This window comes from Cnephaeus nilssonii (genome assembly GCF_951640355.1).
Source record: "Cnephaeus nilssonii genome assembly, chromosome: 19".
Taxonomy (NCBI): domain Eukaryota; kingdom Metazoa; phylum Chordata; class Mammalia; order Chiroptera; family Vespertilionidae; genus Cnephaeus; species Cnephaeus nilssonii.
The window spans coordinates 15,728,453-15,744,717 of NC_137090.1; the positions used below are offsets into that span (position 1 = coordinate 15,728,453).

General features: G+C 53.4%; 1 protein-coding gene across 1 annotated transcript; it reads left to right on the plus strand.

Moving 5' to 3' along the window:
• The first annotated feature begins 400 nt into the window (after positions 1 to 400).
• Positions 401 to 13,704, plus strand: CAVIN1 (caveolae associated protein 1). The gene is made up of 2 exons (XM_079798540.1): positions 401 to 1,047; positions 11,004 to 13,704. Exons 1-2 carry the CDS (start codon positions 574 to 576, stop codon positions 11,694 to 11,696), a joined length of 1,167 nt encoding a protein of 388 aa, XP_079654666.1. The 5' UTR covers positions 401 to 573; the 3' UTR covers positions 11,697 to 13,704.
• The last annotated feature ends 2,561 nt before the right edge of the window (positions 13,705 to 16,265 follow it).

Consider the following 16,265-nt stretch of genomic DNA (forward strand, 5'->3'; position numbering starts at 1 on the left):
ATGTCGCGTGTAACTTCAGGGTCTCGCGTCCCACTGGACTTCCCGCTCTGGAACCTAAAAGGCTGAGGCGGGTTTGCAGGTGAGCAGAAAGAGAGGGCAACGTAGAGCAACCTTCTAGGACCTGCTTCCTCTCCAGCTAACATTCCTCCGCCCCAGGCCCGCTCCTACCGCCTCCGCTGCCAGCGGCCGCCCTAGTCTCCGCTCCAACTATTCCAACCATCCTGGGAAGGGTGGGGCACTCGGCTCCTGGGTCCCCCTAGGTTGCCCCCCCCCCCCCGCCCCTCTCAACCCCATCATCGGTTTTCCCTTCTGCCCCGGTCCCTCCTTTTCTGGGACGGGGCCAGCCAATGGGCGACGAGACTCCCGGGTTTGGCGTGGGAGCGGGGGGAGCTCAGAGATTCCCCCGCCCCACAGTTCTGGCCACAGTCCCGGGGCGCACGGACGTGGCTAGAGTTTCCTCCGCTCTCCGATCGCTCTCGCTCTCCTCTCCCCCCCTCCCGCTCTGCCTCCTCTCCCGGTCTCCGGCTCCAGCTTCAGCTCCACCCGGCCGGCCCCGCACGGCTCCGGGTAGCCATGGAGGACACCCAGCTCCATATCATCGAACAGCCGCTGTCCGGGTACCCGGACGCCGAGGACCCGGCGTCCTCCCTCCTGCGGGCGCCGGCGGCGGCGGAGGAGCCGTCGGGGGCCGGCTCCGAGGAGCTGATCAAGTCGGACCAGGTGAACGGCGTGCTGGTACTGAGCCTCCTGGACAAAATCATCGGCGCCGTCGACCAGATCCAGCTGACCCAGGCCCAGCTGGAGGAGCGGCAGGCGGAGATGGAGGGCGCCGTGCAGAGCATCCAGGGCGAGCTGAGCAAGCTGGGCAAGGCGCACGCCACCACCAGCAACACCGTGAGCAAGTTGCTGGAGAAGGTGCGCAAGGTCAGCGTCAACGTGAAGACCGTGCGCGGCAGCCTGGAGCGCCAGGCCGGCCAGATCAAGAAGCTGGAGGTCAACGAGGCCGAGCTGCTGCGGCGCCGCAACTTTAAAGTTATGATCTACCAGGTGAGCTGGCGGGCGGACTGCCCTCCACTCCGTGCCCGGCCCGCAGCCTCAGGCCGGGGCTTGGGGTGGGGGACCTGCCCGCGGCGCAGCGCGGCTCTTCCCCGCGAGCCCGCCCCGGCCCGGGGGACCAACCCTCCTGCGGGCGAGCGCAGCTGGGGTGGGTGGGGTGGGTGGGGTGGGGTGGGGTGGGGTAGGGTGAGCAGCGGATTCCTGGAGCACGCAGAGGGGCGCACTCTGTACCCCGCATCTCCTCACCAAGCCCTCTCCCTCCCGTGTCAAACACACAGTGGAACCGAGTTAGGGGGGCTGGACTCGGGGACACGGCCCCCGGCAGACAGCTCCGAAGTGGGCTCTGTCAAAAGTCTTTCCCCTCCGAGGAAGTTTGGGGGGAAGCCGTGGGTTCCTGGCGGCTTTGGGGACCCGCTGTAAACGGACACTGGCGGCGCGGCCCGCGTTTGGGGCCTCAGGCGCTGCCCGCCCGATATAGCGGGTGATTCAGGGCCCAGGCACGCACCGGCGGGGGCTGCGCCAGGCGAGGGCCGCCACAGCCAGCACACCGCCGCGGACCCCGCACCCCCGCCCAGCCTTGGCTGCCTACCCTGTCCCCTCGGAGCTATCCGCCCCTGGCTTCCCTGCACCTTCAGGTCCCTGGGGACGCCCTAGCAGCGGCGCGCCCGCACCCTTGGCCCGAAGGAAGCCGGCAGGCTGGAGCGGGGGCGGGGGGTGAGGAGGGCCGGGGGGGGGGGGCCGGCGGAGGGGAGTGGACGCCCCCGCGGGTCCGGCGGTCTGGGCGCAGTGAATCACCGCGCATACCTGCGGGGGCGGCGGAGGAGCGGGCGCGACGGCTGGAGGAGGCTGGCGCGCCCCAGGCTCCGCCCAGGCCACTGGTGGCTTCCAGTGCACCTCTCCCCATTCCTCCGGTCGGGATGAAAATGTAGTTTTTGTATCTTAACCCCAAGAAAACCTGCCCCTTCCACTCCCCCTCCCCAATCCCATTAAGGTGGGCCTCCGCTGAGGGCTTGGTGATCTTTGCTTGGGGGGGAATGTGCCCAGCTTCACCTCCTCTCCGCTTCCCGCAGGCCTGGTCGATGTTCCTACCCCAGGGAGGTGAGATCATGGGGGGGGGGGGGCGGTAATCCTATCAAAGAGAGTGGAAAGGAAAGGAAGGCTAGATTTCCCACACTCCCTAGGTGAGGAGACCCCCGTCAGGGAGCTTTGGTTTGACTGATGACTCTGGGGCCCGGTCAGGCTGGTTTCTGAGTGACCATCTGGGATGCCACGAGGTCCTTGGGTTGGTCTCGCTAGAAGGAGCTAAGAAAGATGCAGATTGGGACAAGCAGTTTGGAGACACTGTTTGGAGCAGCTGGGAGGTGGGTGAGCTGGCACTTATCTGAGGAGGGGGTGGTAGGACAGAGGCAGAAGTGGCACCCCTACCCCCCTGCCCAGGGATTCCTCCCCATAGGCACTTGACCTTTTAAAAGCTTTGCTTCTCCCCAAACAGCACTATCTGGTAGAAAATGCTTGCTCCAAGTTGTTTCCACTTGATCTAACTGCTTGGAGGGAGCAGAATGGGTGTGTGTGTGTGATTTTTAAAGAGATCTACCTAGCACGGAGGGGCATCAAGGGAAGGAGAACAAGACAGGGGAGCCGCCCAGCTTTAGGTAGAGGTAGAGGGTTGCCATGGAGGGCTGAATAGGTGACCTTCTCACTTTAAATAGCCTGGGCTGTAGAACCTGGGGAAAGTCTTGGTTGGGATAAACCTTCCTACGTTAAAGATGGAGATTCAGAGAGGATGGGTATGGAGGGAGAAAGACTTCCTTGCAGAGGCCAATAGCATCCCTCTGTTACCGCCTCTCAGCAGCTGGCAGGGGTCTGTGGCTGTATATTGTGTGTCTCAGGGTGGCTTTGACTGCATCTGTACTAACCCAGGGCCAGCGGGGAACAGAGAGTTGAGGCAGAAGGAATAGCTCAAGCTGAGGACCCTGAGCCCCCTAAATGTCAGGGGAAATAACTAAGAACTAAAGTGGTCCCAACTCTGAGAGGAGCTCAGAGATAAGGAAAGCATTCCAGCAATAGGGTGGGGCTCAGGGAAGCAGAACTTCCCTGAGCTGTAGAGCAGATGTTCTAGGTGGGGGCGAGCGGGTGGGGTACTCCCATGCTGGAGGAAGGCAGAGGCTACTCCTCCCAGAGGTCTGCAGGCCTGGGAAGAGAATGAGGTAAAAATAGCTCTGCGCCTTGGCAGACCTAATAGGGAAGATTGGGGGCGGCAACGTTTATGGTAAAATCAGGCTGTTGGGGTAGGATGCTTGGTTTGGAGAAAGGCCTCCCAGGATCGTGTGAGTTCTCCAGCGTGGGAACAGGAGGAGATTCAGTATTCCCCACTGCCGATGTAGGGAGGTGATGATATGGCAAGGGGGGCAGGGTGAGGGAAGCCTGAAAAGGTGGGAAGGTCCCAGCTGTGGGATCAGGTCATCTGGCCTCTCACACTTCCTTCCTGGGGGATAAAGGAGGGAATCCCTTGCCTGGCCCCACCCCAGATTCAGGCAACTGTTAAGTTTGATGATGACATCACAGGTTAAGTTTGCATTTGTGTACACACACACACACACACACACACACACACACACACACACAATTCAGCCCCTCTCCGGCATCCCCCTGTCTCCACTGAAACAAAAAGTGGCAGTTTGGCATCCCATCCTAGCTAGGCAACAGTTAGTGAATGAAAGAAGCGAATTCTACTAGTAGTTTGGGGTCAGTGGACTGAGAACTGCTGGGAGGATCAGGCAGATTGTGGGCACCATGCAAACAGGAGGAGCTGTGATCATTCAAGAGCCAATTCTCTGAGACAATAATTTGGATGTTCTTAGAGTTCTTTTAGAATCCAGAAAGGGACACTACAATGGAAATAAATGTTTTTTGGAGCAGTTTTGATGAGGCAGTTAGTGACCTACACATGGACCCCTCAGACCTGCTCCAAGTGCTTGAGGTTAGGACAAGGAAGCACTTAAGAGGATCAAGCAGATCATGGGCATTAAAGGGGAGGACACCTAGGCTGGAATGAGGGCTTGGTGACTTCACCCCAAATCCTAACCCAACCTGTAGCTTCTTCCTGGACCCAAGGCAAATCAAGGCTACTTTGTTCCTGAACCCCAAAACATTTTAAAAAATGTTTTTATTGATTTTAGAGAGAGAGGAAGGGAGAGGGAAAGAGAATTCGAAACATCGATGAGAGAGAAACATCAACATTGATTGGCTGCCTCCTGCACGCCCCCCCCCTTCCCCATGGGGATTAAGCCTGCAACCCAGGCATGTGCTCTGACCAGGAATCCAATTGGCGACCTCTTGGTGCCTGAGTCAATGCTCAACCACTGAGCCACATGGGCCAGGCCAGAACCCCAAAACTTCGTAAAAAATATTCCCAACTTGGGGTTCTGGTCCTTCTCAGCCTAGTGGCCATGGAGAGACTGCTTATCATACTTTTCCTCCAAAAAATCCGAGTTTGGGTTGTTTTTCCCGGTCACTGGATCGAAAACAGGGAGGGCACTTTTAGGGGTATTTCTAAGACTAAAGAAAATCATGCTCCTCGCTCTAATTTTTTTTTTTTAAGTAAATAAAGTCTGACCATTGTAAAGGTCAGAGTCAAGAAGGGGAGGAGATGGCACAGGGTGGGCAACTGGGAGGGCAAGGAGAAGGATTATTGTCGTTAAGCAAGCAACCTCAGAGATGATTGGTGGTTTGTTCTATTTTAAAAAATCATACCATAGTGTTTCATCATCTTGTCATGATAGATTTTTTTGAGCTGGAAGATGCTTCAGCGATAATCAACTGCAGTTTCTTCCTTTTGTAGCAGAGGGAGCTGAGGCCCAGAAAGGGGAAGTCACTTGCCTGTTGTCACTTGAGTGATTGGGGGGGTCAAAGCTGAAATCAGAACCCAGGTGTACCCCACCCCTCCTGCTACACTTTCTGCTCCCCACCTCCTCCTTTCATTCCTGGCCTCTGCAGCAGAAACCGGAGTGGAGGTTAGCCCTAACAGAGGGTTAGTTCTGGCTCCTTCATTCTCTGAGGCAGATAGCTTAACAGTCCCGGCCCTGGGGCGGCTTTGTGTGTTTGTGTGTGCAGTGGGGCTCACAGTGGCTAAGGTTGGTGGCCTTTAGCTGCTCAGCCTCACAGCGCTGAACAAGAGGCAAGGTGTGATCACCTGGCCCAGGGATGGTGGGAGCGGAGAGGGGGAGGAGAGCAGGTGTAAGCACTGGAGCTCTCCGGCCAGTGTGGGTGTCTCCTGGCATGGCCTCTGCATCTGGCCCTGTCTCCTCAGTCTCCCTGCCACTCCAGCCTTCTCCCTGCACCCCACAGGGCACGTTGGCACCTGCTGCCTTGTGTTTTTGTGGCTTCAGGCTATCACTCAACACTGCTGGCACCTGAGACTGGGAGTGACCCCAACTGTCCCTTCCCCCCGACTTCTGATTGTCCACAGCAAGAGTGGTGGCTCAGCCCCTCAGGAGGAAGAGCTGGGAGCTGCTGCTGGGTACCCCAGAATGTAGGCCCACCTGTCATAAAAGCAGCTTGTTGTTGTTTTAAAAAAATATATATTTTATTGATTTTTTACAGAGAGGAAGGGAGAGGGAGAGAGAGTTAGAAACATCGATGAGAGAGAAACATCGATCAGCTGCCTCCTGCACACCCCCTACTGGGGATGTGCCCACAACCAAGGTACATGCCCTTGACCGGAATCGAACCTGGGACCCTTGAGTCCGCAGGCCGACGCTCTATCCACTGAGCCAAACCGGTCAGAGCGAGCTTGTTTATTTTTTATCCTAATTTCTCTGTGCATCTTGGTAGCCCAAGCATGGGTGGTGGTTAGGGTGACAAGAGAGGCAGGAGGTAAGGACATGGCCAAAAGGAAATCGTCAGGATGTCCCTCTTCCATGCCTCTCCCTCTCCTTATCCGGGGCGGCAGCCTGTGCCCGCCCTGCCCAGGGGAATAATGAGAACTGGGATCAGCAGCGTCTGGCTCTGAAGACAGTGAAGTTGTTCGCCTTCTCTTGTACTCATTGGAGCCTCCCCAGTTAGAATCCAACAACTGGCCTCTGAGAAAGCTCCCACTCCCAGCAGCCTCTTTTCCCCATCACTCCAACCTGGTAGGGACGGAAGGTAGGAGGCCAAGGACAGGGCTGGGGAAGATTCTAGAGGGAAGAAGGGAGGGGGTTCCGTTTGAATTGTGTTTATTAATTCATGGGTCTGGGTTTGTTCCACCCCTATCAGCCCCAGGGCCCTCTTGATGAAGCATTTAAAATGTGGTTTCTTTCCATCCTAATACATTGTGTACTCCCTTCCCCACCCTACTCACCCTTCCCGACTCTGCATGCTCACCAAGGCCTTTCTCTCAACCCTATCCACACCCGTTCCAAACTCTGTTTAAACCCCTTTTCCTCATCTTAGCCCAAGAAGAAGCTGAATGCACCCTCTGACCTGGTCACACCCAAGATCGTGCCTTTTGACCTTCTGCCTGAGACTGAGCCCTTTGACCTGAAGCCTGATACAGTACCTGAGCTCCCACCCTTTGACCAGACGCCTAGGGCACTGCCCTATTACCCAGATCCTGAGCCTCTGCCCACCCCAAAGGAGCCGACCGCCGGTGGGGGTGCTTAGGGTCTCCTGGGCCCCATGGGGCTGTGGGCATGGGGTGTCACTATAGGCCACCATCAGCTCACCGCTTAGCAGTGGTCAGTGCGGGATGGTCGGCCTCTTCCAAGCCGCTGCTCCGTGTTGGGTGGGTGATGGGTGTTATGAAACACTCTTGCATTAGGCAGAGTTCAGGCAAATGTGGTGTGTGCAATGGGGTGGGAGGTGAAGGGAAGGGGCCCTCCTCTACCTCTTGGTTTCTTTCTTAATAGTGACACTCCAAACACCATACTTGAGCTGCACACAATGCTGCCCTGCATGAAATTGCATGAAAACGAGCCATGGCTTCAGATTCTCCCTTCCCATACCCCTTCTGCCTCCTCCTCAGGGGCAGGCCAGTTTGGCTCAAAGCCTCTTTAAAGAGAGCCCTCATGAGGCCCAGGCCTGGGGTCTGTTCTGTGCCTTCTCCATCCGCCCCCCCCTCCCCCCAACCCCCATGTAGCTGGGGAAAACATTTACACTTATTTTTTCCAGTTTTAAAAAAAAATGTTTTGCAAAGAGATCCCTTATGTTTGCCAGATCCTGCCTTGGGCGGGGCACTCAAAAAGCTGCCAACTCAGAGAGGCCAGAAGGGGGTACATTTTAACTGGCTCTGGCTTGGATCTTCTGGCCTCCCTATAGCACAGTGTTTCTCAACTTTTTTTCTTTTTCATAATCATCCCCCTGAGGAGTCCTTTTAGACATTTCCCCCCTAATTGTCCCCATCCCCCATGACATTTTAATCTTACAGTTATACTATATATCTGTTTATGTACTGGGACTCTTTGGAGCACCTCAAACAATTACAACATCTAAAATCTCCCCTCAATCGCCAAGAATCAATTTCCATCTTCTTGGGGACAATGTCACTCCTGTTGACAATATCTCACTGTGGCAGAAAAGAAGGACCCTCTGACTTTGGTTTCTCTCACTCCCTTGTCTTGGCAGTCTAAAGTAGAGTGCCTGAATGTTAAAGACACTCCCTTTCTTTCACCTCTTCCCCAGTCTGCACCTTCTTCTAACACCCTCTCTGAGCAGATCCTAGGCCTCCGAATTATATTTCCAAAGTCTTCTCTGGCCATTTCCAGACAGTAATTGGGGACAGAGCTGGTTCACTTTAAATCAAGGAAAGCTCTTAAGACATTATCCCTTCTCCCTGACAAATGTGAAGTGCCTGGCCAAGGGCCAGACACATATTAGGTGCTCAATTAAATGATAATATTTTCTCCCTAAGCCAGAGGATCTTAAGTTTATACAGCAGGGTTGGGGAGTGGTATGGGAGGGGCTGGAAGCTTCTCTGGGGCTCCTCTAAATTCACCCTGGACTGGTGCCTTCCTGGGTTGGGGAGCTGTGTGTGCTTGGTGGTGGTGGGGGGCGGGGGGGCAGAGGAAGCTGTGCATGCTTTTGTTCAGACCTGGTCATTAAAGGTGACTCTGGAAACCAAGCCTGTTGGGAGTGGTGGTTTTGTTTAATAAAAAAACGTGAAAACAGAACAAGTGGAGCCTTCCCTCCTTGCTACCCCCTGAGGCCCCTCCTTTAGTTCAGGAGCTGTGCCAGGGAAGTAGGGGTGGGACAAGGTTGCCTGGCCTGAGTCCCCAGGGTGGGGGGAGGGGCTTTTGGATTGTGTTTATGGTTGTTGTAGCAACAGGCAGATTGGGTGGGCCCAAGATAGCACTCCAAGGCTATGAGTCATAGAGGAAACCTGGCTTGGAAAGGGGAAGAAAAGAGAAAATCCATTAATGGAGGGGAAAAGCTAAAGTCATGGCGGTATACCCTCTCCAGAACCAACCGACTGGTTGTTCAGGAATTTGGGTCAAGTTGTTTCTTCCCCTATCTCCTGCCTTCTACCAAGAAGGGCAGCTCTTCTGGTGTAAGCCATCATTCTGGGGGAAACCTACAATGAATGCGCTTATATTCCCAGGTACCTATCTGGACTGGGAGAGATGCCCCCAAATCCAGAAATAAACCTCTCCTCCCTGGGATTGCTCCCTGATGTTGTATTTGAGCCCTTTCATCAGGTACTAGGAAGATGGGATTGGTTACAAGAAGTCTGCAACTCTCTCCCCAGCCCTGTTCACTTCCAAGCTCAGTTGGCAAAGACCTTTATCTAGGAAGCCAGAGGCCAGGAAAACCAGCCAGCTCAGCCTTTAGGGGGTAGGGTGGGGCGGGGAGGGGGGGCTGCGATCAGGAATGCTGGGAGTGGGGCAGGGAGACAATGTGGATTTGTTTTCCAGCAGCTGGGACTGTTTCCTGACTATTCCCCGCCCATCACTCTTAATCCTTCTGAGCCCATCCACATTGTCTGAGCTTAGTGAAAGGGGTTCTCCTCACCCTTTGGTGTCAAGTATGTGGGTTTTTATTCTGGGAGGCTGTAAAGGAGAGATCAGAACTGAAATTTTTTTTGATACAGGACTGCAGGTAAATTCTGGGTGGAGATAGATGAAGAGGCAGTGGAGAGTTAGATCTTAGAGAGTCCTAAAATGGTGTGAAAGAGAGAAGACTCAGTAGTAGACAGAGAGAACTAATTGTAAAAGGAGACCCAAGGACTACAACTGGAACTAAGGGAACTAAGGGAATGCTGAGAGGTTGGGACCCTCCTACGCTCAGAACATGGAAAACACTCCTTCAATGCCTCTGTAAGTGGGAAAAGGCAGAGGGATGAACAAAATGAAGTAGGATGCCCATAACAGTACTAGGCCAGCTATGGCAAGTAGAGACTACAAGTCCCAGCATTCCCGGTGCCCAGGTCATCTTGCCTGCTGGGAGGTGTAGTCAAGTAATGAGAGCTTGAGGTAGCTTGGTGCCCAGAAGAGCTGGTGCCCAGTTTGGGAGAAGAGGTGGAGCCAGCATTCCCTCTTTGTCCCTGCTAATGCTATTGACAGGGAGGGAAGGAAGTTGGGAGGGGCGTTCCTAGTTTTCAGTGTAAACCAGGAAGCGGGGGATGCGGATGAGAGAGGAAAGGAAAGAGGTTGAGAGCTGGGGAAGGAATTTCTGCAGCAGGTGGTGCAGAGATACCAAGTGGCCAATGTGTGTGTTTGTGTGTTTCTGAGAGGGCTCAGCTCATGTTGCCTCATTTTTCTCAGTTGGGATTTTCTTACAATTCTGGGAAACGATCTTCAGAAAACCCTTTAGAAAAACTGTCTCTCATTCCTTAGTCTGAAGTCTCTAGAGAGTCTGCACCAAAGAGGAGACGCTGTTTATGTTCTGGGTTATGGCCCCTTTCCCTTTCTGTGCTCAGCCTCCCACACCTTCTGGTGTGATCCTGAGATTCTGAAACGTTGGCCCAGACTCAGGATCTTGGAAAATCTTTCCAGAATGGAAGACAGTGCTGATGCTAGGTCCTCCGAGAGGAAAAGGGAATAACTGGCTCTGAACTTCAGGGTCTCAGGGAATGTGGGACCCCCATCCTACCTGAGCTCCAATCTGGGGGGGGGGGGGGGAGCAATAATGGAAAAGTAATCCCTCTCTTCCATTCCAAAGCAGGGAAGTCAGACCAGAAGAGAGATCCGTGCTGGGGGAAATACATGCCCTTGGCTGCCAGCCAACTTTTTCCTCTTTCTTCCCTGAATTTCTACATGGGGGAAAATGCACTGGTGGAGCCAAACAGTATGAGGAGGTCAAAGGGGGAGTGGTAGTGGTGGTGGGGTGATTAGGACATGGGCCTTTTCCCCTAAGACTTGTTCTGAAATTATTTGAAATCTGGAAAACGCACTCCCTTTACCTTGCCTTCACGCTACCTTACTTGGGGGCCGCCTGATATTGGCTGTGTGTTCATCTCCCCTCCCTGAACCCTCAACTCAACCTGGAGAAACAGTTCTCAAACCCCTTTGCTTTTAGGCCTGGCTCGGGCGATGTGCGACTTAGTGCACCAGAGGGCGCTCTGCCCATTTCCAAAGTCCAGTTGTGCTCACAGGGCAAGAAGTGGTTTATGGCAAGAAGGGTGGACCTAGGTACAAGGACAGAGTTGGGAGGGCCGCAGAGATTTTTAACCGAAAAGCAATTACACTACACGCCAATCTCCGGCCCGAAGCTCTTTTCCCTCCTGGCCCTATCATTCCTTCGACACATTTATGGGGTGCAAACAGGGCCAGGCTCTGGGGATACAATGCCAAACCAAACAAGTCCAGGTCGATTTCACGTGTCCCACAACCAAACAAGTCCAGGTCGATTTCACGGGTCCCACACACTCTTCAGGGATCACCGCCACCCTGCCTCGGGTTCCCCCAGCGTCCCTCCCTCTCCACGTCCCCGCGCCGCCCCACTCATCTCTTCCCCCTCTGCTCTCCCTATAGGACGAAGTGAAGCTACCGGCCAAACTGAGCATCAGCAAGTCGCTGAAAGAGTCAGAGACAATGCCGGAGAAGGAGGGCGATGAGCTGGGCGAGCAGCCCGAGGAGGACGCGGCGATCGAGCTGTCCTCGGACGAGGCGGTGGAGGTGGAGGAGGTGATCGAGGAGTCGCGCGCCGAGCGCATCAAGCGCAGCGGCATGCGGCGCGTGGACGACTTCAAGAAGGCCTTCTCCAAGGAGAAGATGGAGAAGACCAAGGTGCGGACCCGGGAGAACCTGGAGAAGACCCGCATCAAGACCAAGGAGAACCTGGAGAAGACGCGGCACACGCTGGAGAAGCGCATGAATAAGCTGGGCACGCGCCTGGTCCCCACGGAGCGCCGGGAGAAGCTCAAGACCTCCCGCGACAAGCTGCGCAAGTCCTTCACCCCCGACCACGTGGTCTACGCGCGCTCCAAGACGGCCGTCTACAAGGTGCCGCCCTTCACCTTCCACGTCAAGAAGATCCGCGAGGGCGAGGTGGAGGTGCTGAAGGCCACCGAGATGGTGGAGGTGGGCAACGACGACGAGGAGGGCGGCGCGGAGCGGGGCGAGGCCCTCGACCTGCTGCGCGGGAGCAGCCCCGACGTGCACACGCTGCTGGAGATCACCGAGGAGTCCGACGCCGTGCTGGTGGACAAGAGCGACAGCGACTGAGGGGGACGCCTGGGGCTCCGCCCGGGGGCCCTGCCGCCCCACCTCTTCCTGCCCCCACCCTGATTTCTTCTCCTCTCGAACTTTCTCTTTCGCATTCTTTCTCGGGCCCCAAGGGGGCTGGCGTATTTCTAAAGTGAGAACACCTTCCCCTCCCAGAAGCACCCCTCCAAGTCTTACCGCTGTTCCTGAGATGGGAGCCGGAGGCAGCCTCCACAAAGAGCAGCCCCAACTGGGGCATGGTCTGGGTGGAAATGGAGAGGGCCGTGATCCACGTTCTGGTGGTGCAAGTTGGGGGTGCTACCGGGGAAAATGTTATCATTTGCAGAGTCGGCCCCCATGGGGGCAGGCTGCCTTCCCCCGACCGCCCCCTCACACACCCAGCTGCTGTCATTCCGGCTCACTGAGCTCTTCTTTCTGATCCTGATCCCTGGAGGCTTGGAAGCCAAAATTAGCGTAATAAACAAGAGTGAATCCTGAAGGAGGCCTTTGCCCACGTGGGGGGGCCCCACACTGGAAGGACTTGAAAGCAGCTTTTGGGAGAACGTGGGCTGGAGAGAGGGCCGAGTGAGCCATGAACCTGGATGAGGGTCTAGCACAGTCTGCAAAGGGTCCCAACAAGAAAGGCTGGAGCCGAGCAGAGCCCTGGGGAGCAGGGGTGGAGGCGGGCACGCTCACAGGTTGATGCATCTGCACACAGGAACTCCTGGCTATGGCTTTGGGAAGGAGAATAGGAAATAGTCGACGGTGGAAATGGCTGAAGAGAGGAGCATTTGCCTCATTTGCAGCATGAGGAACACGGGACAAGAATCCCATCTTACTGGGGTTCTCAGAAGACTGCAGGACCATTTCAGGAGAAGGAGGGATGATTAGATAGCGATGTCCCAAATAGAAAAGAGAAGTAAGCCTCACCCCATTCCTCAGCTGAGATCTGGGTGGTACCCCAGGAGCAGTCCATTTCTCAAAGCCCAGAAAATTAGGGTCCCAGAAGGGGACAGAATCAGGCTGTGGAGAGCTGGGAGTTATGGGGTGGGGAGTGGGAGGGGGAGAGGGCAGACTAGAAAGAGAGCAGAGTGCTAGTGGCCAGGCCACCAAACTGAGAGCTGGAGGGAAGTGAGGAGAGTTTAATGACTGTGTATGGAGCAACCCAGCCTTGCCTGACTCCCGGCAGATTCTTCCCAAGATCCTTCTCTAGAACTAGTGTAAGAGCTGCAGGACTCGCCAAGACCTCCTTGCCCTTTGGGGTTCCTCTCCTGAATCTTTGGGGGTGAGAGGGTGGTTGCTTCCAGGTTCTCCTCAGGATACTCAAGTCCCAGTAAAGGGGGTTGTCAGAAGCAAGGACAACTTCCCCCTCCCCTGCAAGTCACTTGTGGCATGGCTCACAAGTTCCCTTAAGAAGAGGCTGAAAGCCCTGGCCGGTTTGGCTCAGCGTATAGAGCATTGGCCTGCGGACTGAAGGGTCCCGGGTTTGATTCTGGTCAAGGGCATGTACCTCGGTTACAGGTTCCTCCCCAGCCGGGTCCCTGCTCGGGGCTTGTGCAGGAGGCAACAAATCAATGTGTTTCTCTCACATTGATGTTCCCCTCTGTCTTTCCCTCGCTCTTCCACTCTCTCTAAAAATCAGTGGAAAAATATCCTCAGGTGAGGATTAAAAAAGAAGAGGCTGAAGTATTTCTCTTCCAGGCCTTATCTTCCCTGCTCAGCTTTTTAGAATTGCAGCTAATTGCTTTAAGGGGTGGAGGGAGGGAGGGAGGGAGCCTGGGGATAAACCTTTTTTACAAAACAAAGCTTTGCTTCCCTCTCCCCTTTTCTTGGATCCCTTCTCTCTTGGGAATGCTTGGAGCCAGGTCAGCTGAGGGAGGATGGGGATAGGGACAAGGTCCCTAGGTGCTGATGGGCTGAAGGGGCCTGAGTTGTGGGCAGACGCAGTTTCCTGCTGGCTCTGGGGAGTCTCTCATGTTGCTGTGTCCTGGTGAGCAGCCTGACCAATAAACCTGCTTTTCTAAAAGGATCTGTGTTGGACTGTATTCTCCAAAGGCAGTTATATAGAATGAGTTACCGCGGACAGGAGGGAACCATGAATGGAGTGATGGAGGGAGGGAGGGAAAAAGAGAAGACTGTTGGTTTAAACTTGCCTGACTTGCCCTGAGGTGTGTGTGGGGGCATTATTATCACCCCCATTTTAGAGATGAAGTAACAGAGTGACTTGTCTAAGGTCACATAGCTGGTAAGTGGTGGAGCTGGAATTCGAAGCCAGGCATCCTGGCTCCACAGTCTAACTGTTATAGTCTGTAACCCTTTGCAGTCTGGATCCACTTTCCAGTTGTCTGGGCACTAGCCCTCCAGACATGCCCAGTTAGCCTGAGCTTCCCCCAAATACACACTTCAGAATCATAGGCCTAGAGGAGGCAGTTTTAGTGAGGGGAGAAATCAGAGGCCCTGACTCAGAGGGCTGAATGTCATAAAGAAAGGATTCCAGCTGGGCCGGTGTGGTTCAGTGGGTGAGCATCAACCTATGAACCAGGAGGTCATGATTTGATTCCTGGTCATAGCATGCCTGGGTTGCAGGCTCCATCCCCAGTTGGGGGCGGGTGTGTGTGCAGGAGGCAGCTGATCAATGATTCTCTCTCATCATTGATGTTTCTATCTCTTGCCCTCTCCCTTCCTCTCTGAAATAAAGAAAAATATATTAAATATATAAATATAAATATCAATAAATATATATAAATATATATCAATTTATATATCAATAAAATATATTAAATATATTATATAAATATAAATATATTAAATATAAATTAAATATATTATATAATTATTAACTATATATAAATTAAATATATAAATATCAATATCAATAAAAATATATTAAATATATATATTTAAAAAAGGATTCCAGTGCATGTTATATGCCAGGTTATATGCCAGTCATAGCCACACAGCATAGTTAATTCTCCCCATGACCCTGGAATGAGCACCTATTTTGTTGTCTGTGCATCCTCTCTTCCCTGTGAGCAGCCTGCCTACCTTCCCACAGGTTATGGGTTCAAATCATCACGTGGGTTCTGTTGGCATTAGAATCACCTGAGAAGTAGTATCCCTAATAAATGTCGTTTCTGAAGTTCTATCTCAGCTTCCTGCCACCACTTCAAACAAGCTGAATCTTTCCTAATGAGACATTCTTTTTAAAGTATTACATATGTCTCCTTTTTCCCCCATTCCCCCTGCCACTCCCACCCCTAAGGGCAAGCTCCCACCTTCCCAGTGTCTGTACCCATTGGTTATGCTAATATGCATGCCTACAAGTTCTTTGGTTGATCTCTAACCTCCCCCCACCCCAGCCATTCTTTCTCTTTCAACTCCACAGCCCTCAACCCTTGAGTCCAGAGTTCTAATTCCCTCAGAAAGGTTGGTTTCCTACCAAGAGAAATAGAAACTGATACTGAAAAGTTGGATACTATGGCCAGGAAACTTGCTTCTGATTATATTTGAACTAGAGGCCCGGTGCACAAAATTCATGCACTGTGTGTGTGGGGGGGAGGTCCCTTCAACCCGGATTTCGAGAGGGCGCAGGCCAGGTCGAGAGACCCCACAATCGGGGCCAGGGAGGGACATGGGAGCTTGATCAGCCAGGGAGGGACCACAGAAGGGCTCCAGGGTGTGTCCAGCCCGTCTCACTCAGTCCTGATCTGCCGGACCCCAGCAGCAAGCTAACCTACCAGTTGGAGCGTTTGCCCCCAGTGGTCATTGTATGTCATAATGAGCGGTTGAGTGGCTTTAGCATATCATTAGCATATTACACTTTGATTGGTTGAATGGACAACCGGACACTTAGCATATTAGGCTTTTATTATATAGGATACTCCAGTATATAAAACATACTTTACAGTTTAAATGCCTTCCTTTGACCAAAGGGTTAACTCCTTGGCATGGCTCACAAGTTCCCATAATAGTCTTGTCCCTGCTCCAGTTCTTACTGTTCCTAACATGCTCTTTAGGAGCCTGGTGGTGCAAAATGGGTCACAAACTTTAAGGCCTATGGGCCTTTGTTCAGGCTATTCGCTTTCTCTGGAATTGCCTCCCCCTTTCCACCTCCCCTCTTAAACCAACCTCTTTCCCACCTCCACTCCACTCATACTAATCACTTCCTTCTCAGGGCTCCCATAGAACCTTATGTCAATAACACTTGTAAAATTAATGAATGAATGAATTACAAGACTGTTTCCATTGCAAGTGTCTTAAACTCACCTCAAACTGGCTTCAGCAGAAACAAAACACACAAAAAACACACAACCAAAACTGAAAACAAACAGACAGGGAATTAATATAAGTGAAAAAGTTCCCAGCCCAGCTGGTGTGGCTCAGCTGGTTGAGCATCGTCCCATGAACCAGGAGGTTGACAGTTTGATTCCCAATCAGGGCACATGCTCAGGTTGCAAGCTTGATCCCCAGTAGGGTGTGCAAGAGGCAGCCAGATGAGCCACTCTGGCCGGGTGCCAGTTGATGTTTCTTTCTCTCTCTCCCTCACCCATCCTCTCTCTGAAACCAATAAAAATACATGTTCCCAATAAT